At 36.2% G+C, this 27,271-nt stretch overlaps 1 protein-coding gene across 1 annotated transcript; it reads left to right on the forward strand.

Moving 5' to 3' along the window:
* The first annotated feature begins 507 nt into the window (after positions 1-507).
* Positions 508-5,679, forward strand: LOC145667748 (uncharacterized). The gene is made up of 4 exons (XM_081735192.1): positions 508-607; positions 1,676-3,643; positions 3,994-4,829; positions 4,945-5,679. Exons 1-4 carry the CDS (start codon positions 508-510, stop codon positions 5,677-5,679), a joined length of 3,639 nt encoding a protein of 1,212 aa, XP_081591318.1.
* The last annotated feature ends 21,592 nt before the right edge of the window (positions 5,680-27,271 follow it).

Below are 27,271 nucleotides of genomic sequence, written 5' to 3' on the forward strand. Positions count from 1 at the left end.
ACATTTTAGCACAAACAATAAGCCATCGTATTATAAGCATTTACAACTAAGCACCTTGTGAATATGTTTATTCTTGTGTATTATTATTGTGTGCAAACTGAAGTTGTAATCATTAAATACAGTGAATTTATATTGGGTTGCATTCATGTGGTGTACGAATCAAGCCTTACAGTCAACTAGTATGAACATTGTTTTTAGCATTGTCATTGTACTTGAGTGAAGTTACAAATATATACATTCATATTGTACATTGGTCCTATCCGGGCCACATGGGTGCAAAGATTCTGAGAATTGTTCTGTGTTGTTGTGAAGAGAAATGTGTTTGTGTCGGCCTATATGTGGTGCTATCACGTACGTTAGACAATAATCACGTTTTGTGTAGGCGGACAGCTGTTGTACCAGGACCAGGCTTCTGGAGTATATTTCATAGGTAAAAAAAGAAAGAAAAAACATCATCTTCAGGTCAGTAGTTTTTTTATTCTTCATATTTCTGCGTAGCATTTAATCATGAGTGAATCACACCAGCGTCTTTTAAGGCAAAGATCTGCATACAGAGGCCAGTTAACAAGAATAAACACCTTTGTTCAGGCCTTTGATCCAAATGAAGGCAATATAGAAGAAATACGTGCACGCTTAAAACATCTAAATAACGTCTGGTCAAAGTTGCAGGAGGTGCAAGATACTATTGAAATTGATCAAATCGAACCCGAAGCGGAAGCAGTAAACGCTCGTGCAGAAATTGAAAATGTGTATTTTTCTTTAGAGGCTCAAATGCAAGCACTTGTTTTAAAGCATGGAAATAAAGAATCAGCTGTTAATAATAGCACTAGCAGTAGCGCACAAGTTAAATTACCGGTCATACAGTTGCCTGCATTTGACGGGAACTGTAAACATTGGTTATCATATAAAGACACTTTTATATCTCTTATTCACGAGAATAAAGACATTTCCACAGTACAGAAGTTTCAGTACCTCCGAACTTCTCTTAAGGGCGAAGCGTTAAACCTAATTGAAAATTTACCAATTACCGAAACAAATTATTCAGTAGCATGGCAATTACTCGTTGACAGGTATTCAAATAAAAAGCTAATTGCTTCTTCTTACATTCACGAAATACTACAAATCAAGCCAGTGTATAAAGAAAATTTAAGTGAACTTCGCGCTTTTATAAATACAGCTACTAGCAATATAAATGCGCTACAAGCACTTGAGCCAAACGTAAACCTCACAGACGTAATTTTGACCCAACACTTTGTATCAAAATTAGACGCAACTAGTAGAAAGTCATGGGAGCTTCAAAATACGAATTCTAATTTTCCTGCTTTATCAGAATTCTTTTCGTTTCTCGAGAAACGTTGTCAGGTGCTTGAGAACATGAGAACTAGTATTGATGGTGTGAAGCAGGGTAGTAGCGTACAAAACAAACAAGCAAAAAGTATTCAGTCATCAAAGACTTATTTATCAACATTTTCAAATGCATGCGAATTTTGTAATAGCCAGCATCCCTTATATTCTTGTTCGTCTTTTGTGAATGCGGGACACAGCCAAAAATTAGAGTGCATTCGTAAAAATAAATTATGCATGAATTGTTTGAAAAGTAATCATTTTTTGAAGAATTGTAAATCGAGAGGTTGTAAAAAGTGTTCCAAAAAGCACAATACATTATTGCATGTAGACGTAACAAAGGACAAATCAGTGCGGTTTCCATGTGTAAGCAGTGCTGCGGTGCAAGAGCGTAATAACAACTCAGATTCCAGTGAAAATTTAGGGCAAGTGTCATATTGTGCATTAAAGGCTAGGCCCAACGCAAGAGTGTTGTTATCTACTGCAATAGTAAAAGTAAGGGATAATAAGGGAAATTTGGTTCCTTGTCGCGCGCTTCTAGACAGTGCTAGTCAGACCAATTTCGTAACAGAGAATTTGGTGCAACAATTGAACATCAAACGGTATAGACAGTATACTCCAATTCAAGGTATAAATCAAGCGATATCTAATACAAAGTACTCTGTAGATATTTGTGTCCATTCATGTGTTAACACATTTTCATTGAATATAAGTTGTTCAGTTCTCCCTCACATTACAAGTAAACTACCGGAAGAAAGAATTAATTATGACGATTGGAACATTCCCAAGGACACTGTTCTAGCAGATCCTACTTTTAATACGCCTGGAGACATAGATATTCTGTTAGGTGCGGAAGTATTCTACATAATTATGAAGTCAGGACACAAAACGCGGCCAGGTGATTTTCCAGTGCTTCAGGAGACAGAATTGGGATGGATCGTGGCAGGACGCATTCCTCAAGAACGTGACCCCCATATTCCATTAACAACATGTTTTGTGAAGACAAACATAGATCTACAGCAACAACTTCAAAAATTCTGGGAACTAGAAGAAATTACTGTTACACCTAGATCAAGCGAAGAGCTTGCATGTGAGCGACATTTCGTTCAGAATACAACAAGAGATCATACAGGGCGTTTCACTGTACGATTGCCTTTGCTTGAAGACCGTACAGTTTTAGGCGATTCTTATCAGCAGGCATTGGTTAGATTAAAGCAATTGGAGAAAAGATTCGATCAACACCCGAACTTTGAAGCTAAATATACGGAATTCATGCAAGAATATGAAGACCTTGGTCACATGGTAAGGATAGATGAGCGTAAAAAGAAGGACGTCAGCGTTGCATACTATTTGCCACATCATGCAGTTTTTAAGCCCACAAGCTCTACAACGAAGTTCCGTGTAGTGTTTAATGCTTCAGCAAAATCTGACAGCGGAAAAAGCCTCAACGACATTCTCTTAGTTGGTCCTACAATACAGCAAGATTTGTTGTCTATCATTTTGCGCTTTAGAACTCATTCAGTAGTATTCACTGCAGATATCGCTAAGATGTATCGCATGGTCAATGTTCATCCAGAAGACACGCCATTACAACGTATATTGTGGAGAAGATCTAGAAATGAACCGATTCAAGTTTTTGAGTTGAAAACACTAACGTATGGTACGGTATGTGCTTCATTTGTGGCCACAAGATGCCTACAGCAATTAGCAGACGAAGAAGAGCATAATTACCCTGTAGCAGCAGAAATATTACGTCGAGATTTCTATATTGACGATGTTTGTAGTGGCATGAGCAACATACAGCAAGCTCTAGAGGTCCAGAAGCAATTGATAGAGTTACTGGGAAAGGGAGGTTTTACACTTAGAAAATGGAGTTCGAATGATCCAAGATTATTGGAATCCATCTCGCCAGAGCTTCGAGAAGTGCAGCGTCCAATCCAGTTCCACGAAGGCCAAGGCGTCAAGGCATTAGGATTGTCATGGCATCCAGACAAGGATATATTTCTCGTTGAAAGCAAGACGTCACCAATGAAGGTTCAAGAGTGCATTACTAAACGCCAGATTGCTTCCATCATTGCCACTATATTCGATCCATTAGGAATAATTTCACCAGTTGTCATTTCATACAAAATATTTTTGCAAGAATTGTGGCGGCAAAAGGTTCAATGGGACGACAATGTACCAATGGAATTAGCAAAGAAATGGACTCAATTGTACAAGCAACTTCCATTAATCAATCAGATTAAATTCGACAGATATGTACTCGTTGAAGGAAACATAGAGGAGATTCAGATCCATGGTTTTTCAGATGCTTCTTAAAGAGCATATGGAGCTTGCATTTATATGCGATCGATCAAGGAGAAATATCAGTTAAGTTATTATGTGCTAAATCACGTGTGGCCCCAGTCAAGAAAATCACTCTCCCACGTCTGGAGTTATGCGCAGCAGTTGTTTTGGCAAAGTTAGTTCACAAGATTTTACCAATTTTAAAATTGAACATAAGTAGCGTCCATTTATGGACCGACTCCCAAATCGTGTTGGCATGGCTAGCTTCTCCGTGCAACAAATGGAAACCTTTCGTGGCCAACAGAGTAGCTCAAATTCAAGACTTAACTGACGTTAGCTGTTGGAAACATGTAACTTCTTCAGACAACTCTGGAGATTTGATTTCAAGAGGAATAGATGCAGTTTCCATAAAGGACAATTCATTATGGTGGCACGGTCCACAATGGCTTTCTAGTTTAGAATCTAATTGGTCAGTCACAAGTAAGGATTCACTGCAACCAGATCAAGTTCCAGAGAGTAAGGGAACCATAACATTGACAGTCACTTTAGACAATTGGTGCAATGAAACCATAACAAGATTCTCAAAATTGTCAAGGTTAGTTAGGACAATAGCATATTGTAGACGTTTTGTTCATAACATCAGACACAAGCAAAACAAACTAACAAATGGTCTTTCAGTACAAGAACTCCATACAGCGCTCCATGTTTGCATCAAATGGACACAAGAAATTGGATTTCACAGCGAATTACAGCATCTTCGTGATGGAAACATTGTTCCACCAAGAAGTAAACTGAACAATTTACATCCATTTTTAGATAGTGAAGGCATGATCCGAGTTGGAGGAAGATTGGAGAATAGTCAACTTCCGTTTGACGCCAAACATCAAATAGTTCTGCCTTCAAATCAACACTTAACAAAACTTATAGTTGAAGCAGAACACTTAAGATTACTTCATGCTGGACCCCAATTATTAATATCATCACTACGCCAGAAATATTGGATCATCAGGTGCAAACAGGTGGTAAAACAAGTCATCCATCATTGCTTCACGTGTTTCAAGTTAAAGGCCAGTGGTTCAAAACAACTTATGGGACAGTTGCCAGCAGCTCGTGTGCAGCAAGCCAGACCATTCCTAAACGTAGGCGTGGACTACGCGGGAGCGTTTTACATAAAATCAGGAGCAGTTAGAAATAAATCTGTACGTAAGGCATATGTTGCATTATTTGTTTGTTTATCCACCAAGGCAATACATCTGGAATTGGTAACAGATCTTAGTGCGCAGTCATTCATAGCAGCTTTACGCAGATTCATAGCCAGACGAGGAAGATGTCTCAATATACAGCGACAATGGCACAAATTTCGTTGGAGCCAACAACGAATTGAAAGAATTGTATCAGCTGTTTTCATCAGATCCTTTTAGTTCTCAAATTCATGATTTTACATCGACCGAAGGAATTCAGTGGCACTTCATACCACCAAATTCGCCGCATTTTGGAGGACTATGGGAAGCCGGTATAAAATCAATGAAATACCATCTAGTTCGTATTACAAAAGGTGCAGTGTTAACATATGAAGAGTTTGTAACATTACTCACACAGATTGAGGCCTGTCTCAACTCTCGACCACTTACAGTGCTATCAAGTGAGCCTAACGACATCAGTGTTCTCACCCCTGGACATTTTTTAATTGGAGAAGCACTTACAGCTTTACCAGAGCCTAACCTCACCGATCTACCATACAACCGCTTATCTCGTTGGCAGAAGATACAACAACTAAAACAACACATTTGGAAGAGATGGTCCCGAGAGTATTTACATGGTCTTCAACAACGCTCTAAGACAACTTCACCGCAACACAATCTCAAGGTCGGAGATGTAGTTTTGCTGATTGAAGACAACATTCCTGCATTGCAGTGGAAATTGGGCATCATTGAAAAAGTGTTCCCAGGAAAGGATTTCTTAGTTCGTGTAGTGACGGTTCGTACTACAACTGGAACATATAAACGTTCCATCAACAAACTAGTTGCATTACCATATAACAAGGATTAGAATTGAGATTTGAGTAATCTAAAAATAAGTACAGTTCTTCAAGTTTTATGTTTGTTTCGTTTTTTATATGTATCATTTTGTTTTATTTGGTCAGACCTTAGCTGACCAACAGGGGGGAGTATGTTTGGGATTATTTGTGTATTTAACAGTGTGTGTGCCTTTAGCTGGCAACAGTGTTCAAGTTGCTTAACGCTTTTCTATTGTTTGGGGAGGAGTGTGTGAGTGTGGAGGCAGCAAGAACATGCAGTTTTGGTGGACCATATATTATGGTCGAAGATCATACATTTTAGCACAAACAATAAGCCATCGTATTATAAGCATTTACAACTAAGCACCTTGTGAATATGTTTATTCTTGTGTATTATTATTGTGTGCAAACTGAAGTTGTAATCATTAAATACAGTGAATTTATATTGGGTTGCATTCATGTGGTGTACGAATCAAGCCTTACAGTCAACTAGTATGAACATTGTTTTTAGCATTGTCATTGTACTTGAGTGAAGTTACAAATATATACATTCATATTGTACACTCTTGACGAGAGTAGTTATGTGATAGGTGTGTTTATTGATCTTAAAAAGGCGTTCGATACCGTAAATCACAAAATATTGCTGCAGAAACTACAATGTTATGGAATACGGGGAGCTGCCTTCAATCTTATGAAAAGCTACTTAAAGAACCGGTTGCAATACACTAGTGTGAATGGACACACATCAACCACAGCACTTGTAAACTGTAGAATTCCTCAAGGTTCCATATTAGGGCCATTACTGTTCCTTTTATATTTAACGACTTGCCATGTGTATTGAAAAATTCCCAGTGCTGTTTGTTTGGGGACGATACAGTTATATTCACGAAAGGACCAGAGCTTAAAACAATACAGAAATCGATTAATTTTGAGTTAGACAGATTATCACAGTGGTTTCGAATTAATAAATTAACTTTAAATGTTGACAAAACTAAGTGCGTATTTTTTAGAAACAGACATAAAATGCAAAACATAAATAACTATCCTATTACAATAAGCTCTCAAAAAGTAACAGTTGTTGAAAACATAAACTACCTAGGTGTTTGGTTTGATGAGCACTTCACATGGGAAAAACGTTGTTCTGAAATCAGGAAAAAAGTTTCGGTACACACTGGGTTATTGTTTAAAATATCAAAAATGTTTCCGGAAGAATATAGGGTAACTTCGGCAAATAACGCCAGTCGGGTAATAACGCCATTTAAAGCTTTCCACAGTGCTAGCATGACCACGTGATTCGTAGGGTGATCGATTATGAGTGTGTGATAAACAGTGATGCCTGTTGTCTTTGTAGACACAAAGACTAGAGGTCAGCCAGGCGTCAGTAAAGAGAAACCGGTGAACAAATATTGACGTGACAGCCGCGGAGCAGAGGAAACAGCTAGCAAATTTTTAGTGTGTCAAACGAGATAGGCAAATTGTTTGGGTAAAAGTAAGATTTTTACTATTACAAAAGGTATGCGTTGATACAGCCGTACTTGCATAATATTATTATATAGATAAAATATGCAGGATCTCTATTCTTGGTATAGAAATAATGGCTAAATCTAAGTCTATTGTTTCTGAAAACAACGCCACTATCGCGTCGTGAAATAACGCCACTCCATCTAATCGCTAATCGAAACTAATATTAGTGTTAAAAGTGTGTTTTTCTTTGTAGTAGCAGTAGAGCCGGAAAAGTCTAGTTTTATGGTTTCATGGCAAGACACTCTAATATCGTGTGCAGAAAGGCATAGAATTTGAGCTATGGCAAACTCATGCCTTTCAACAGAACTATGTGAACGAATTGTATACGCTATTGGGAAATACACTTGATGCTATGAACCTTTTGTGACAATCCTGAACTTATTTACAATGCAGATTAAATGCAGGATTATAACTAACGTACAACAGTAGCCTAAAAATTTTGGCACAGGAAGGGAGCAAGCGAGTACTTAATGCCACACATGGCGAAAAAGGTGAAACTATGAGTGTTATTGCGTGCACTAACGTATCAGGTTCAAATTAGATCCCTCCGATGGTGTTATACAAGGGAAAGTATGAAAAAAAAAATTGGTGATGATCTTCCTCCAGGTAACCCCTATGCAATGACACCTAAAGGCTATGTTACATAGGAAGAATTCCGTACATTTCTGGAACATTTCAACAGACATCGAATCCCTGGCCGAGCACTGCTTATTGTAGATTGCCATCGCAGTCATCTTGATATTACCATTTTAAATACCAGGGTAATTACTATGCATTCATCCACCCATACCTTTCATACGGAATCAAAGCCTAGTATGGAAACTTAAGTGCTGAGCTTAAATATAAGCTCCTTGTTCTTCAGAAGAGAGTAATAAGAATAATAAAAAAAAAATGAACATTTTCTTGCACATACAGAACCGTTATTCCATGAACTGAACATATTAAAATTAGATAAACTTTATCTTTACAGGATAAATTGTCTAATGTACAGAATCCTCAAGAAAGATGCAATTATATTTTCAACACAATTTGTCGAAATGAAACACTCAGTTAGTACACGTGCAAAGACAAACAAAGAATTTGAAAAACCAAAACCACGATTAAATTATGGCATCAAAAGCATCAGATACCAATGTATTAAGGACTGGAATGCCCTTCCCGTAGGTATCAGAGAACTACAAACCTTTAGCAAATTTAAAAAAGAGCTGAACGAGTATTTAAAAAATTGATACAATACCATGTTAATGTGTCATTATTATTGTTATTATTTTTACTATGAACTAATTAAGTATTTATAACTTCATGTAACTTTGTGTTATCTACATATATTAAGTATTTACCCGCCATCCTATAATATGTAAATAAATTCTGAAAGGGAGAACCACAAACAGCAGAAGCTCGGCCTCTCCCTGAATCGCTATAAAGATTGTTAAGTAACTGTTTTGTACTCATATACATATTAATAAATTCTAATTCTAATAATTATGGAGTGAAGAGAATGAGAGGAAGCGGCAGAACTCCGGAAAATCCCACACACGCCATGCTTGTCCACTACAAATCCCACTTGTGCAGAAATACCATAATACAACAAAAGATTAACAAAAACCCATCTTACAAATATTAAGACAAGAAAAGTGTTAAGAGGACATTGAAAAGCAGAAACACAGTCATGTAGGAGACGTTACATCATCAAACCATGAAGGAGAACATTGAAATGCATTAGAGAGAAAGTACAGAAAATAATACATCCAAATAATTATTTAAAACTCGGTGATCACACATTGAAAGAAATTAAAGTAGGTACGAGCATCAAAAGTAGGAGAATAACGATGAAAATGGCAACTATGATCTTGCTGGATTCCAGCCCACAACGGTCATTCCTGGAAACCTTCAGTATTTGAACAGGTTATCATTGGCATTAGCATATACTCTGACAAAATTGCAAATGTGTATAATCTTTATCGTATACGAACAATAAATTCAATAATTCATGGTCGTTTGTTGTTCCGAGAACAAGCTGGGTTCCAAAATAGCTTTCCGCTCTTGACCAAAACAGTCTGCATTGAATTGGACGAACCGCTATGATTTAGCGCCAAGTAATTTCCACGTGTTTTAACCCCTCAAAAATCTCGGAAGTCAATAATTTCACAGTGAGAATAAAGCGAAGCAACCTGTCCTAGTATGATCCAGACATATTGACATATCTTAATACGCCGAAGCCTTGCGCACAGTATTTAAACTCTGGAATAAATGTGTAACTGTAGCAGGGGGTTATGTAGAAAAACACAGTAAATAGTTTCCAATACTTAAAATTTCTTTTTCTTTTTTCACAAGGTTTCGAAATGATTTGAACACCCCTCGTATAAATAATAACCGATTAAACTAACTTTTTTTAATGTTCTGTGTCACAACTATCCTATTCATAGATAAAATTATGACGTACTTGTTTATGACAAGAATTTTTGGAAGGTATATTGGAAATTTGAGGACGGAAATCGTAAATATTATCAGATTTCATCATAAATTAGGAAATACTTTCCTTTTTTCCGTATTTCCGTGAAATTTTCCATTCCCCTTCAAATAAAGTGACACAAACTTTGAGAATAAAAAGTAATATAAATGTCTTGGTATATGTGGCTATGACAAATGAATAGAATTTCTCGACATATTCGGAGTTCCAGCATGGAAATCATAAAACTGAGGTTAGGGTTCACTTTTTTTTTTCCTATTTCCATAGAATTTCCGCTTACCTTCAAATAAAGTAACAAACTTTATGCATGAAAAGCAATACGAAAGCTCTAGTATACGTGGCTCTGACAAGTGTATAGAACTTATTCAAATATTTAGATTCCAACATGGAAATCGCAAAAAATACTATATTTCATCATGGGTTTAAAAACTTCCCTTTTTCTTGTTTTCGTAATTTTCCCCATTTTCCTTCAAATAAATTATTGATTTCAGTTTGGCGTCCCTTTCAGCAGTAAAGCTATATGAGACGTAGGCCTACTGATTAACGTGGAATCCGAATCACTTGGACTTCCGCCGAGAATCGAACCAGGGTCTCCCACGCCAAAAGCGCGTACGCTAACTCCTTCAAATAAAGTATTATAAACTAATTCTATTGATATTTACTCCTTTTTGTCTGTAACTTCAAAACAAGAACCAATCTTGTTTTTTCGTTGTAATTTGTGTGTTCAGCGCCCTAAAATTATCCAACAATGGCTATTTATTCCCCGTTACTAAACCGGTGTTGAACAGTGTAATTAGTCCATGTTGGCCCACCTCTTTTGCTATTAAAATATAATTCCTATTCACGTACACCAAAACAGACAAGATAACATATTAGTGGGAGTAATTTATTTTTGCTGGTGACTAAATAATAATAAGAATAATAATGAGAATCTACCTGATTACATTAGAGGAAACATAATGAAAAAAAAATGCAATATATACAAAGTTCCAAGAAGGTATGGCACTTGAGTGTAGGTGGAGAAAAATCTTCGTAAGAAAGAACATAATGAAAAGGCTTTCGACAGAGATTTCCATCGTATGCAACCAATGGAATGAATACAGCGTCCACTCAACGTACTATTGATAACAATCTTCCGGAGGACGTACTTGAACTCTTCTTTTCACGCCCCTCATCTGATTATAACTAGTTTGCCCATTTAAATCATAAGTTTGAAGTGTGTCTTGTCCACACTGAATAGTAGTAGTTCATAAATCACATTGTAGCCAGCACATTAGAGTCAAATGACTAAAGAGTGAAAGATAAAAATCACCAAAACAGTTGCTACCATTTCTCTTATACATTAATTTTATTCTTCAGTTTTACGCTTCTTTTCTGAGAAGATGTCTTGTTTCCCCAACACAGATTATTATCATTATTGCTTTCAAATGTTCTTTCTAAATCAATGTCTTAATATTGCTGTTTTTTTTTTTAATACCTTTTTTCCATAGCGGTGCATCTGCGTTACAATAAAAGTGAAGTATTTCATGAGAAGAGGAAATCCGCAATTTTTTTTTTTTGAAATGTCTTGTTCTAAAGAATTTGCTTGATAAAAAGATATCAGTCATAGTTTACGGGACAAATTAATGTGAGTTAAAATCATGAATAAATAAATTTTCGATATTTTACGCAATTTTTGAAAGTTTACAGAAATATGTTTTATTTTTGTCAACGACCTAGCCGCACTGGAATACTGGTTCTCGTGAGATCAGTAAAATCAAGCAGGGCTGGGTCTGGTAAGAGGAAAAGTAGATTACCATTCGTACTCACCATAGATAATGTTGGCGTCCATCCAGCGTTGTGAGGACTATTATTGAAGAAGTCGTCCTATTTCGAAGGGTGGTAGCCATTGGAAATACTCTGGCAACAATCTCTGCAAAGCTGTGAATTGTGATAGTGTTTCCAGGGTCACTACTGAACCAATTATCGCATGCAGAATTTATTAATTTCTTGAGAAGTCCAAACACTTACATATCCAGTGATTGCAATTTGTGAGAGAGTGCAGTGGGATGAGAGAACCACAACACCGTTTTCTTTGGTGTAATCCAAATTTTCAATTAGCAGATGAGACAAGTGGTTATCCCACAGCACAGCACCGAAGCGCAGAAGACTCCTTACAACATTCCACGTTGGCAACAAAAGGCTTCAGAAACTCTACAAAATTTTCTTCCTACATCCACACCTAGAACCCTACCTGTTTGAAACGTGTACAAGCAAAGCATGATTAGAACGATGCACTGTTCAGATTCCCGCCTCGTTCTCGTCCATACTATAGATATCTAAGCGACAAAACTTGTGGCAATCCATTATACGTTTCAAATTATTGAAGAATCCATCGACGTTTGTTTTATTCAAGCTTGATCCTCGCACAAGGTTGATTGCTTGGGGAGTTCTTATAGCAAGGTCAACATGTCTTTTCAGAAGTCCCGAAAAGCAGTCTGGGCCAGCAATGTCCTTTTCGTTCCACGATTCCGGGAACTTCTTTCGTAGGGTTTTAGCATAGTTGTAACGCAAAACACAAACCTCTTTCGTAGTGAGGATATGCCCAAAGCTTGTTTTAGGTATAATACAACGCCGCCCAAATTCTCGCGTCTAAAAACCTCGCGTGGCCAGAACCTCGCCGCCCAAAACCTCGTGGCCCAAAATTTTGCCTAGCCGAAACCTCACCTGGCCATACCTCGCTGTCCAAAACCTCGCGGGATAAAATCTCGCCAGGCCAAAATCTCGTCATTCAAAACTCCGCGGGATGAAATCTCTCCTAGCTAGAATCTCACAAGACCAAAACCTCGTAGGCTAAAATCCCGCCTTGTCAAAACCTCGCCATTCAAAACTTCACGGACCAAAATCTCGTTTGGTAAAAACCTTACGGGATGAAACTTCTCCATAAAATTTACCCAATGTATTTCTTAATATGCAATTCCATAATAATAATAATAATAATAATAATAATAATAATAATAATAATAATAATAATAATAATAATAATAATAATAATAATAATAATAATAATAATAATAATAATAATAAATTTTCGGAGATTTGGCGAATGACGAAAAATGAACCCCACTCCAATCTCCCCTTAGGACAAAAATTTTGCCAAACATAATCTTATTCTATGATGCAATTAGAATATTTATAAAAAAAAAAATTAAAAGCTCTGCACTTAATAGTTTCAGAGATCTTGCGAACGCCTAAAAGTAACACAAAACGCCGTCTTACCTACACTCTCGGGTGTAAGAAGAATATTTATGCAAATTTTCAAGATTCTACGACTAATATTTTCATAGATCTATTTATAAGTGAAGCAGTGAGCAAGTCAGTGGATTTATTTTTTCATTATATACAAATTTCCAAAGCACGCTTTAGGATTTTTTTCTCACTATTTTAATGTAATTATGTACTATTAAAAATATATACATATAGCAATTCTACATCAAAGAAATCGTTGTGACGAGGTTATATACAGACGACATTTTTTGCTAAATTCTTTGTCATGAGATTTTGGCCAGGCGAGATTTTCGGTAAGACGAGATTTTGGGTCGGACGTTTTGGACTGCAAGGTTTCGGCAAGGAGAGAATTTGGGACGCGAAGTTTCGGCCGCAAGGTTTTGTACCCAAACCATAATACTAATGCATCTTCTTCAGGCTCCGTAAATATTCTGTTACGTGTTGAATAACCCAACGAACATTGTCCGGACTATAGTTCATTATCTGTAATATGTGCACAAAATCTCGCAAATGTTCTATAGTTGACAGTTGACTTGAAATTCTTTGGCAGCTTTACGTATTGACGCTGGGATTGACGCTTCTTTTCACAGCTTTTGCAGCATTTAGTAAGTCTGCCATATACGAAGCTTTCTTCTGTTTTTCTCTTGTATGTTCTCACCATCTGTAATTAAGAAAGAAAAAAAAAGACATTTGTTAAAAGAAGAATACACTGCTTGTATCATATGTAACACACAGTGGGGCACCCACCTATTGCATCTACCTAATTAACTTGCTCCAAGCATCGTTGCTCTTCTTACTTAAATATATATATATATATATATATATATATATATATATATATATATATATATATATATATATATATATATATATATATATATATGTGTGTGTGTGTGTGTGTGTGTGTGTGTGTGTGTGTGTGTACCAAACAACAAGATTAAGCGCATTCAGAGAGGACCGATATGAAGCTCAATTCTAATCTATATAACACATACAGAAATACTTATCTCTCACGCTTTCACGAATATACAGTAGGGCACATCCAAACTCGTCAAATTTACACTGAAACAGTGAAAATAGACAAGGCTCAACTGACGCAGCAATACGTTTTCCGCGCATGTCCAAACAAGTGCAGTTGGGAGTGACATCCAATGCGTAAAAGAGATAGCAGCACCGGCTAATTGAGGTTTTTAGACTGTCAGAATTTCTACCGTGACAACGTTTCACTTGTGACAATATGCTTCGGTCTCCGCTATGTACACTCATGTCCAAAATGATTGTGGCATACCGTATTTTTGTAAGAATATAATTTGATAATGATTTGGCAGGGTACTTTTAATACTGATACTACGTGTATAATCGGGAAATGTATATTTGTGGTAAATTTCATAGGAAAAGAATTATAAATACGAAAATTAGAATGTGTAAAACAAAATGTTGCTAAATGGACAAGAGAGTTTTATTTTCGTTTTATTGTTCTTATTTACTGCTCTTTCGACATGAAATTTGCCACATACATGTCTTTGCCGATTATCACATACTAACATTATAAGAAATACCGGGCGAATTCGTTATCAAATTATATTGCTACAACAACATATAGGCATGCAACAATAATTTTGGACATGAGTGTACATAGTCACAGATTTTTGAAAGTTATTGAAATCCAACGTAATACCGTAAAGGGCAAATTACTTGCTGGAGTTGTGTTCAAGAAGCGCTTTTACCACAGTGAAAAAGGAATCTTCAAGTTCTGACCTAAAGAATTCTTCCATACCATCCATGATATCGTTGTTATTGCCAAATCTTCGGTCAACTAGAGATTTATTTGAAGTTGGGAAAGAGCCTGAAGTGCAAGGGAGCTAGGTCAGGAGAATGGGATGGGTGAAGATCAAGTTAGAACCAGCAGCTACCGTTTCCTTGTCATGGCTCATGGCAGTCATTGAGGTGTGAGCGGGAACTTTGTCTTGAAGGAAGTGGGCTCCACTGGTCAACATTGCTAGCTTCTTTTCTTTCTGACACGTTAAGAATAATAGTCCCTAATGATGACACAACCTCTTCCAAGATATTCCATCAATCTCGATTCTCCTCTCGCATCTCTCCTCTCGCACCTTGAAAACACAGACTAATTTATATCATCATCTTCCAGGAATAAGGCTTGACCATGGCCTTCTTCGAAGTGGGGAATGATGCTTGTTTCCATTGCTTTGATTGTTCTCTTTGTTTCAGGCTGATAGTGTTTAACTCAGCGCTCATCCACAATAATAAATCGAGAAAGGAAATTATCTACATTACATTCAAACAGCACCAAATTCTTCTATTATGTGTGCCTTTGTAGGGAGTTGTTTGTCTGGGAAACCGTTGCAAACTGAACACCATTTAACTGTGAATTCTTGCACAATCAGATAAAGTTCGATTAAATAATAGCCATTTCGTAAATGGTGTCTCCCACGAAAATCTTTTTCCTATAAGAGTTGTTTGCTTCTTCATTATCTTTTCAATGCTGTATCAGACGACATAACTTGTCATTTAAAATAGCACTCCATTCGATGTATCCTCTGACATTTTCCAATCTCACCTTTTGTATCACCCTTGTATCTCCAGCTGCAGTGGTGCTGAGTCCTGCATAACTTTGTGGGACATAAGATGTATTTCATTGTCACACGTCGAAGCAAACTTATTCAGATCCTAGGAGCCCAAGCAAACTTCGGGAAGCCAGGTCCCTCGTCCCCCTTCTCTTGCCCAAGCCAATGTCCAGTTGTTTGTAATTTATAAACAATGGACTTTTTGTATATGTATAGTTGAACATATATGTAGTGTTGCCGTATATTTCAGAAGACAAATAGCCATTACCCTGTGCAGTATAAGGATATAATCCTAAATGTTGGAAACTAAATTCTTAGAAAATTGGGAGATAGTAGAATAATACTATGGTATTCAGATTCTTTGCATGTTATTCAAAATTGTAATCAATATGAAAAATTGGGAATTAGTTTGAGTAAAAAAATAAGTTTAAATTTAAGATAGGGATCTGCAGCTCGCTATAATTAAAGAACAACATTCAATTCGTAATATTGTTGTGCTTTTTCATCAAATTTCCTTTACCTGTATTTAGGATAAATTGCGAATATCAAGTATAAACAGATCTCCATTGATCTTATGTTTAAATATTAAATAAATAGCATTGCTGCTTTAATTTCCAGCATAAATCCAAGAAGGACGAAAAGGAAGCGTAAGATTGTTTCTCTTTCTCTTTCCACCCTCTTTTTCTTTCTTTTCTACATGAAAGGAGGAAAAAAGTAGATGAAATACATCTCGCATCTTGTCTTCTCGGATGACTTATTTTTGAGAAGAGAAACGATCTCAGCTCCAGCGAGAGAGTAATTAATAATGACGTGGCGGCGTAAGAAGCCGAAAAGACTTTGGAACATGGTGGTCCAACGAGATAAATTACTTTCTTTCACCCAAAATGTGGCTCATGCCGAGTCAAAGCATGTACACCAGCATAATAAGCCAGTTGGTCGGGCAGATTTCTCACAACGTTGTTGTTCTAATATACATTTTATGTTTTTTTTTTTTTTTTTCGTACATCGGTTCAATTTTATATTACGTTTAAAATTTTTAGCGTAGACCAGCGATTCTCAAACTTTAATGAGGACTACTTCTGTTAGACAGAATGTTCCATGGACTATCCTATTGTTATCCCCTTCGAAAGAAAATTTATCTTTTTGTTTAATATTTTGAGCGTATACCAGTATACTTGTATATACCGGTACACATCTTGCCCTACGTCCATCATACATATCAGAGCTCCTTTGTGGCTAAGCGGTTAGTATGTGCGTTTTTGGCGTGGGAGACCCGGATTCGATTCCCGGCCGGAGCTCATATAGTTCAGATCCCACATTAAGCTGTAAGTTCACGACTCATATAGCCTCGCTGCTGAAAGGGACGCTAAAATTAAAACAAGTATTAATCATACATATCTTGAATTATATAGATGTGTGTGTTATTAACACACATTTCCTTCAGTGCTCTTCAAATAAGATCGCGTGGCAACGCTTTTTTTTTTTTTTTTACGTCGAGTATATCTCTTTCTTTTTAAAAAGTGGCACAACATGTAGCTGCTTCTCCATTCTTTTCGCCTATTTCCTGTTTTCAATATCCTAATAAAAAGTCGAGTAAACCCAATGCATTCCTTCTTTATCAAATCTTTTCCATGCTTCAATAATGGTATTATCCTTTCCTGGGATTACCACTTCCCTCTTTCGCATGAATTTTACATTTTTACCATAGTCACAGACCGCACAAGATGAACAAGTCCCTGATTTATGGGTAGAGTTTCGTAAGTTTCCTTCGGGTTTCCATCATTTATAAGTTTCTGGAAATACTCCTCCCACCACTTCTTATATTCCTCGTTATTTTTATCCTAGATAGAGTGCATATGCGAAACATATTTCTTTTACGTCTCTTTTAGCTTCAAATGCTTGTATATTATCTTTTCTCCCTCTTTTATTTCCAAGTTGTTTTACAACTTATTATAAGTCTTGCCATTTGCTACACAAACTGCCTTTTTGACGTTCTTCTTCGCTTTCTTGTAATTCTTCAGGTCTTGTTGATTGTCAGAGTTCTGCCATTTCTTGCATCGTTCCTTTATCTTCTTCACAGTTGCTTGAACTTTTTTATTCCGCCGCTATTTTCTTTATCAATGAGGCCTCTTACTTTTGTTTATTCTAACTTTTCTTTGTTGTTCCTTGAGTGTTACTGACACTCTGGTCCACTTCTCTTCCACGTGCACCTCTTCTTCCTCCATTTGCAGTATTTGCAAAGTAATAGTGTCTTTTCCAATCTTTTTAGAGCTCGTCCTACCTAGTTTCCAACAACTTTGGTCGAACAGGAACATTTTGTCATCTTCTTTCTACTTTCTCCTTGATAAAGATATCGCTGCTACGTTGCTACGTTAGACTCTCACTGGTATTACTTCGCAATCCTTTCCATCACGTAGGTTTTTCCTCGTTCATAAGATGAAATCGACCTGAGACTTTAAGTTGCCTCTCTTACATGTAATAAGGTGTTTTTCTTTCTTCTTATAGAAGGTATTCAGTATAGCAAGATCATATGCTTCTATGTTCTCATCTTGTAGTATGTTCTCACATTCCTTATTTCTATCTTCCAATTTATATCCTCTATGTCCATATATTCTTTCATATCCTCTCTTGATCGTCTTACATTTTCATTTAGATCTCCTGCTAAGATAATCTTCTCATGTAATAAACTCTGCAGAGTACTATGTAACTCCATCCATAATTTTTGCTTTATCTCTTTATCACACTCATATGCGCTGACTATATTCAAGATTTCTCCTTTCCCTAGCACGAGCTTAACTGTGATAATTCGGTCGCTTACTCTCTTTACGTCCACCAGTTTCTCCTTCATATTATTATCCAAGACAATTTCAACGCTAATTTTTCTGTTGTTGTTTCTATTGTAAATATGCTTGTATCCATTTCCTATTTCCTTTGATCCCTTCCATTTAGTCTCCTGTATGCATGCTATGTTTACTCTTCTTGCCAGTGTCTGCGATAACTCGAAACTTCTACCTGTCAAGGTTCAAACATTTTACGTTCTTGTTCTGATTTTCAGCTTTTTCTTAACTCGCTTCTTTAGCCTCTTCCGTCCATACTTAAAAGGTGCTCTTTGCTTACCTCTCACGGCCTTACGGTGATCGGTCCGTGTCACTTCTGGGGGTTACACCCTAGCCTTTTTCTTAGTTATATTTCTTTTTCAATATATATATTTAATTTAGTAATTCTTTTTACAACCAGTTGCTAACCTGGCTTCAACCCCCAACCTGGAAGACCAGGATTTTCTATTGGGGGTTTATTTTCTTTTGCTCCCTCTTACAGATGTTTGAAACATACATTTCTCAATCGAGCAGGTATGACTTCGAGTGTCATGTTGTAAACCGCACTCTCTACCTATCATTGTTTTAGAATTACAGTCCCCTGAAGTTCATTTTCCCATCCTCTGCCATTACTAAAATTTACCAAACTGCTGTTAAAACTACTATGTTAAAAATTTACCAAACTACTCTTTACAAAACTACTACTACTGAATTTATTGATCTACTATTAAAAGTTACCGAGCTATTACTAAAAGTTAGTAAACTACTTCTAAAATAAACAATTACATACTTTACAGTATATTCTATAATACATAAAACTATAAACTTGCCGGAACAAATAGTCCTGTAATCTAGCTTTAAAAAGCGTAAAAAGTATTAAAAAAGCTAAGCGTTAAAAAATCATGTATGATTCTCCATTAAAAGCATTTCAGTAAAAGTAATATATTTCTAATCTTTTGCTCCCTCAAACTCTTAAACAAAAATAATGGAAAATGTACATTAGTTCTTTATATTAATAAAAGGAAGTATATTAGGAATACCTACCAGTATATTAGTTATCATAATTTGAACAACCTTTACCTTATTAAAACTAGTCGTTTTCCCCAAGGCTTCGGTTCCTCTGCAAATTTCCTGCACACTAGCCTACATTACTTGTCATCAGGTACGAGGCAGTGCAGCCAGTGACAACTATTAGCCAGACTGTAAACTATTAGAAACTAGCGTGATTGACAAGAGTGAGGATCTTGTTTACATGTGCAATAAGGATTAATAATATCTAAATATTTTCGCCCAGATATTTATGCAACCCGTAACACTTAAATGTTTTCAAGTTTGTATCTTCGCGTTACTCACAAACTGATATTTTTCTGGTTTAATAAAATATAATTGTATAACCAATTATGTATATAATTTGTATCTGTTTCAGATTTTCAAGTATAGTGTGTGATACTCAATTAACATTATTATTATTATTATTATTATTATTATTATTATTATTATTATTATTATTATTATTATTATTATTTGAAGTAACGCTCGAACTAATAAAACCATAAGGGCATACCTGAAGGACTGCTACATATCTATATCTATCTATCTATGTATCTATGTATCTATCTATCTATTCTATATATATACTCGTATATATATATATATATATATATATATATATATATATATATATATATATATATATATATATAGAGAGAGAGAGAGAGAGAGAGAGAGAGAGAGAGAGAGAGAGAGAGAGGAGATTACTTGCCAAGTTATAGGAGATCCCTACGTTCCTTTGGGGAAACCCTCACACACATCTTGTAGATGTTTCAAACATACTGTAGGCCTACATTTTTGAATTGAGCAGGTATGACTTCGAGTGTCATATTCTAAACCGCACTCTCTACGTATCATTGTTTCAGAATTACAGCCCTCTGAAGTTCATTTTCCCATGCTTTCGGCACCTTATATCGCCGAAACTATCTCTCACTGACCAAAGTTGCAGAGGACTTTTTTTCTTTTTTTTTTTTTTTTGCTTGTTTCGGTGTCAGGAATCAGCTCCTGAAGTTTGTTCAAATAGTTTCTACCACCCTGTATATATATATATTGGGTGTAACAAAAAGATACGATAAAATTTCAAAGTTGATTCCTTATGGGTAATCAAGTAAAAAGTTCATATGACTATATGTCGGGAAATCGGGAAATGTATCGTTACAAAGTTACGGCCATTGAGCCGCCTCACGGTGTGAAATTGTCATATTCCGGAGTCGCCTCAATGTGACCCAATTTAAACCTCAATAGCTCAGCTCCTAATTAAGGTATGAAGACAATTTTGGTACCCCCAATGTCTTCCTGAAGGGTAAAGCTTTCCACTGATGTGCATTTTTACGGGTGGCCGCAGACCCAAGGGGAAGTTCTCCAATGCATCCATAATGTGGGTTTCGAGGAAGTCTCGATAGGTGTTCTCCGATAGCCTCTGTGGGAGTATGTGTGGCCCTAGTAAAGTGTCATCGACAATACCGCACCACACACTGAGAGCAGACTGTTGATGTCTCCTGGGATTGATCGAATGAGGATTATCGTCTGCTCAAACATGTACATTATGGTAATTGAAGATGCTTTCTCGTGTAAACTGAGTCTCATCTGTAAACACTATTGCGGATGAGAAAATGAGATTAACGGCACACTGCTGGAGATATCACTGGCAAAACATACTCGCGGGAGATAGTCGGCTGCTGACAAAGACTGTATTCGCTGCAGGTGATGTGGACACAGGCTCTCTCGACAGCATACACACCATATCTGCATGTGATTTACAGTAGTTCATCCTTTAGGAAGACATTGATACCAAAATTGTCTTCCTACCTTAATTAGGAGCTTTCTATTGAGGTTAAATTAAGTCACATTGAAGGGCGTCCAGAATGTGACTATTTCACACCGTCAGCGAGCCTAATGGCCGTAACTGTAACAATGCATTTTCCGACATATGGTCATATGAACTTTTTTATTTTCTACCCATAAGGAATCCATCCCTGAAATTTTGCCGTACCTTAAATTGAGTATACTTTGGCCCATATTTTTAATTTTCTAAATTCCCATTCAAACATCTCCTACGATTAGGGAAGTAATTTAATGACATTTATCCTTGTTAAAATGCAATCCTTTGGCTTTCTTTTGAAAGATGTAAACACTCAGTGTGACCAAGAATGATGGTTATATTTCCAATTTTTTTATGCCATGCAAGATTTTTCATGATTGAGGTAACTTTAGCCCATTTGTCAAAATGACTAATTAATACACGAAAGTATTATTGTAGCACTGTATTTAAGAAGCAGAAGAGAAGAACAGGGTATTTATTATAAACACATTGGTGAAATTATCAATATTTTTATTCAATTTCAATCGAAAGAGAAATATCGTGTGATGTAAATATTTGTATTCCACTTAGGTAAACACGAAACATTTATAAACGAACGATACAAATTTCTGAATACTTACCTTAAAATACTGATATTACAAACATAGGGGTGAAATTACTTGTTCAATTTAGAGACAAACAAAATACCGTTCAATGAAAATCTCTTTAACTGGATGAATACTTAACATCCGAAAATAAGAGCAGCATATTATTCATTGCGGTAGAGTACTTTACCGGTACCATACTGCTCAGTTTTAGGAAGAAAATTCATGCAATTCAGGCATTGTATTAGATTATAGTGGAGGGTTAATCTTCCTTACTACATCTCACCATTTGTACACCATTTCATCTTTAATATTACCAACACAGAAAATATGGGCCAATGTTACCCTACGCAATTAAACACTTAATAGTTTGTGCGTAATTGAACAAACATTTAAGGCATTAACTTATCAATATTCACTACTGAACATCTACTTACTTGTGCATTCAGGATATGCCACTTTAATGCAATGAACAAAAGTTGTGGAACTTGATATATAATAAATATTTACTTGCTAACAATTGCTAGCATTTTGCTTCCCACATTCAGGAAACAAATCACTAGCGCCAAAATTCATGTGTTCTCAATGTTGTAATCCTTCGATCCACAACAACTTTTCTTACTAATAGAAACTATAATAAGCATGTAGAAAGAAATCAAATCTTTCTCTTCCTTTGGGCCAAAGTTGCCTTTAAAGGGCCAAAGTATGCACAGTTTACGGTACCTTTTTGGTACACCCATAACGCTTATATATAATACTTATGAAAAACATATACTTATGAATATATAGTAAACATATTATGTACATCATGGTGTGTGTATTTGCGACATCGTTTGTCTGACGGTCTCCCCTCTCCTCTTTGGAAAAAAAATCCTGCGGGCGTTTCTACCTAAACACGTCTGCCAATTATCTATTAACTTCAGGTGTTTGATCGACGTAATAAATTATACAATGACTACTATTATGGAGAAGCACGATTAAGTCTCCTCCAGTGCTTTGGAATCTTTGATGAAGTAATGGGGACAAGCTCAGCGGTGGGAAATTCTCTTTTAGGGTAAATCCTCTTTATTATTCGGTTTAACGGTGATGCGTACCTGCGCCATCTTTGTTTTAGCTCGTTGATTTATGTAGGAAATCATTTTATCTTTTCTTCTAAACAACTGAAATTCTAATTATTTGATTTTAGTAGTTTCTTCTTGAAGTCTAGTTAAATCCCCCATGTTTTGTCAAAATATTCCCCATATTTAAATGGAATTTGATTATTAAATATTAAAATTAATAACACAAATTTAATTTTCACAAAAGAAACATTTCAATAGAAGAAGAAACCAGTAAAATCAAACCATTAGAATTTCAGTTCTTTCGAAGAAAAGATAAAATTAATTTCCTACATACGAGGCATGTCCACAAAATGTTTACTAGGGCCCTTGCGGGCAGAGGGAATTTGTTATTGTTGTGGTCACACTGCCGTGTAGCTGAGTTCCTACCCTTTCCAGTGAACCCAATCACGTGTCAGTAATGTCCAAAACTGTGGCCAGAGTAACATCTCCCGTGAAAGATGTCGATAAAATCTGCCTCCAAGTGCGAGATTCGCAGCGTTATCCGTTATCTCGTTATAAAGAGAAAATCTTCGTCTGAAGCTTTTAACGAGAACAGATCAGTTTATGGCGAAGGAATTATGAATTATACGAGGTGTTTAAGTGGTGTCGTGAATTTAAAAACAGTCGTAGTGATATGCACGATAAGCAAAGGAGTGGAATACCGTCGATTTTGACTGATATGCGCATTCTCCTGACCTGGCGCCTTCAGAGTATCATATGTTCACCTCCCTGAAGATGCACATGGATGGGAAAAAATTTTCAACTGACGAGGAAGTGAAGGTGGAAATGAAGAATTGGACAAAAGAGAATTGTGGCAGACTTCTTTGACCAAGGCATAAAAAGAAATTTAATCCTTTGTCTCACTAAGTGCATCAAGAGAGATGGCGACTACATGAAAATATAGTTCACATATGTACTGATATAAGCATGTTAAAGTTTTGTTTTAAGTACATTTTTTTTGAAACCTACAAAAATCTAGTGCATTTATTTTCTGCACCCACCTCGTAAATCAAAGGGCTAAACAAATAAACCCTGAACTTTCAAGAAACCAATTGAATCACTCTTTCATTCACCCATCGAAGTTTTTAAAAGCCGCAGAAGCGGTTAGCAATTTCTGAAATTGTCATGTCATTTATGAATAAGCCATGTACGAAGTGAGGATTGAACTTTTAAGATGTCTGATTGGCAGGATTTAAGCAGTAAAAGGAAGAGGAAACCTTGAGACAATAATGTTAGCATTTTTTAATTTTTTTTTTTTTTTTTAATCGAGAAGCAATCAATTTCAAGACTTACTACTACTTCATGACTACTTTTTTCTAGTAGGATCAAATTAATATTCAGTGTTGAAGATGAGAAGTTTGAAGTCAAGGTGAACTAGCAAGAACCGACTTAGGATAAGCTGCTGCAAAAGTTTAGCTCATCACTCCAAAAACAACCACTAGGTGTGGCACACGTCAAGAATCTACTATCTGCTTCCAACCGTATAGTTCAAGGCTACATCCGCAATATATATATAAAGTCACTTTTTGTCCGGTTAACGTTATTTATTTTTGTTTTAACACGAAGGGGAAAAACAATGTGACTTGCGCTTAGGGCATTGATCGCATCTTAACGTTTGTTCTGAAAGCAAATTGAAAACTGAAAATATATGGATGTTTTTTCCATTACAAAATCCGGTTGCTGTCTTCCTTAAAGTCACGCAAACAGAAAGAAATAGTTTACACCGACCGCAGAGGACAAACAAGGTTTCCCAACAACTGATTCGCCGTGGGTCACTCGGGAACCTTTCACCTCAAACAGCAAAGGTTCCAAGGTTCCAGCTAAGTCCACTAAGTTCACCTTCTCTCACAATGAACATACTGTAGTTGTTGACATTTAAAAAGTCTATTGTGAACGAAAACTCATGAGCAGATAGAGACCATAATTTGTTGCACGTGTCTTTTTCGATGACAACTAAAAGAGTCAAAGAGTTTTTGGTCTTGAGAAGTGGTAGGGATACTATACGAAGTGGTTTAGGCATCATATGAAGGGTGAACAACATACGTTACATCAGTTAGTTGCAACAATCCCTAGCAGAGTACGAGTTACCAGGGAAGTGAGGGAGAATTTTCCTCTCAATCATATTTTGATCCCCAGCAAAGAAACTAACTGAGGCATCCTCATTTTCCGTAAGCTATAACTAGTGGTTAAAAAAAAAAAAAAAAATGGGTATGTTGTAAATGTTATTGGTTTTTGTCATTTTATGTAATTTTAATCTACTAGGTGTATTCTGAAATGAAAGATACAAACTCTTCACTTCTGGCTTTTAATTTTACATTCAGAGTTACTACATCGTATAGACATTCTTTTCTCCCGTTTTCACACTCGCCTAGAGTTTGCAGTAGTGTCTAGATACTCTTCAGTTTGTCGTCGGGGATGCATCTGAATGACAATGTTATACTAACTACACGTAACGAAGCCAGGCACATATCCTACAATATAAAGTACTTTCAAAATTCCAATCTTATATTCAAATACATTAGAAAGGTTATGTGTAGATAACTCAGGCACAAGGGAATCTAGTTCAACTATCAAAGTGGTAACAAAAAGGGAAAACGTTTGTACGGTACACTTAAGTGCACAGACAAATTAACACTGTATTTTACATTACAATCTTTAAAGCTCTGAAAGTAGCTAGAGATCTTAAAGATGAAATATGTCCAAAATGGCCAAAGTGAATTGATCCTCTTGTGCACTGAACGTTCTATATAATTAATGTAGTTAGTAACAATTGCGTCTGTTGCAGGAAAGAGCATAATTGTTTTATTATGAATCATTGCACCTTCAGACTTCCTGTGTCGTGTAGAGCCTCATTTTATTCCCTTTGTTCTCAATAACCTAATTTGCACACTGATCCCTAGCAGTCAGTAGCATTGATTTCTGTATAACTTTGCAGAGGGGGCTTGTTTATGTATGTGTGTTTCGTTTTTCAGTATCCAAAGATTAAAAAAAAAAAAAAAAAAAAGATCCAAGAGGTCCAACCAAACTTTGGGAGGATGGGCAGTCTCGCCTGCCCAAGACTGTAAAGTGAACAGCAAACAAGCTTGGATGAAAAGAATCGACTAACATTGAAGAGAATTGTCACAAAGAACTGTAGAGCTAATGCAGCACAACCGACTGCAGAACTCAATCAACATCTGGAATACTGTTACCCACGAGACTTTGAGAAATTTCTCGTCTCATCTCGAAAACGAGACGAAAATTGTAATATTTTTGTCTCGTCTCGAATTTGAAACTATACTCTTATCTCATGGGCAACACTAATCCTATTTCTACAATTAGTCAGACAAGAGCTGCGTAACTCTTCTGTTGGGTTGCGATTTCAAAATCGTTGACACCCACCGCCAACGCCGTAGCGCAAAAAAGATGGTACCGGGAACATTAAAAAAAGGGTCAAAATTTATAATGGTCTGATGAGTGATCTTTCTCCTTGTTTCCAACAATACGCCGGGTTTATGTAACACAGAAGCCAAAAGAGATGTATACCCCGGACTGCCAACTTCGTACCGTTAACAAAGTGTGGGCCACAATTCCATGCTATTCCCTTGGCCGTATTATTGCCTCAAAGGACAAATTACTGCCAATAATTATCTAGATATTTTAAGTAACTGTGCATATTATGTAACAAATGTGTTCGAAGCCGCAGTGATGCGAATATAGAAGCGGTGCCTTCAATCACGCAATCACACCACCCACTGAGAGGATGGACAACTTGTGTGCATGGCTACTGGTGCAATCATTGCTGCACAGCAACTAGTATCTGTATGTTAGATTTGATGTCGTCTGTAGTGTCGAGCACTTTTCTATATCGCCAGACATGAGTAAGTTACTTTGTAACAATGTAATGCCTTACAAGTTACTTCACTTTTCCTTAATATGCAACGCTTTACTAACGTGTTACTGGCCACAAAAGGAAACTATTACTCTACTTCGAAAGTAACGCGTTACGTTTAGATCCAAAAATTTGAATATGTAAAAAAAAAAAAAAAAAAAAAAAAAAAAATCCGTACTACTACCGCTATTATTATTATTATTATTATTATTATTATTATTATTATTATTATTATTATTATTATTATTATTATTATTATTATTATTATTATCCCCAATCATCGTAGATGTTTAGAACTGTAGATTGATAGTAGTAGTGCTGCTATATCCTTTCATGTGAACAATTACTTTACTGGAAATTTGATGTATTCGCTGACTTTATACGAGTGAACGCAATATTGCACGTTCTGAATTGTTTTCATGGAGATGCAAGAACAAATTCTTACTTGACAGTTATATGAACATTTTCTTATAATGTAACACTGACTAAAATGCAATACTGCATTAGAAAAAAATGATTGCTTATTATTATTCTG

Source organism: Thermobia domestica, chromosome 13 (genome assembly GCF_964235325.1).
Source record: "Thermobia domestica chromosome 13, izTheDome1.hap1.1, whole genome shotgun sequence".
NCBI lineage: Eukaryota > Metazoa > Arthropoda > Insecta > Zygentoma > Lepismatidae > Thermobia > Thermobia domestica.

Bases quoted from the DNA above. Each gene is read 5' to 3' on its own strand.
- LOC145667748 (XM_081735192.1), top strand. From the start codon at position 508: ATGAGTGAATCACACCAGCGTCTTTTAAGGCAAAGATCTGCATACAGA. The intron at 3,644-3,993 runs GTTTTTCAGATG...TAACTTCTTCAG, and splicing joins AGAGGAGATTCAGATCCATG to ACAACTCTGGAGATTTGATT. The intron at 4,830-4,944 runs GTACGTAAGGCA...GCAGATTCATAG, and splicing joins GAGCAGTTAGAAATAAATCT to CCAGACGAGGAAGATGTCTC.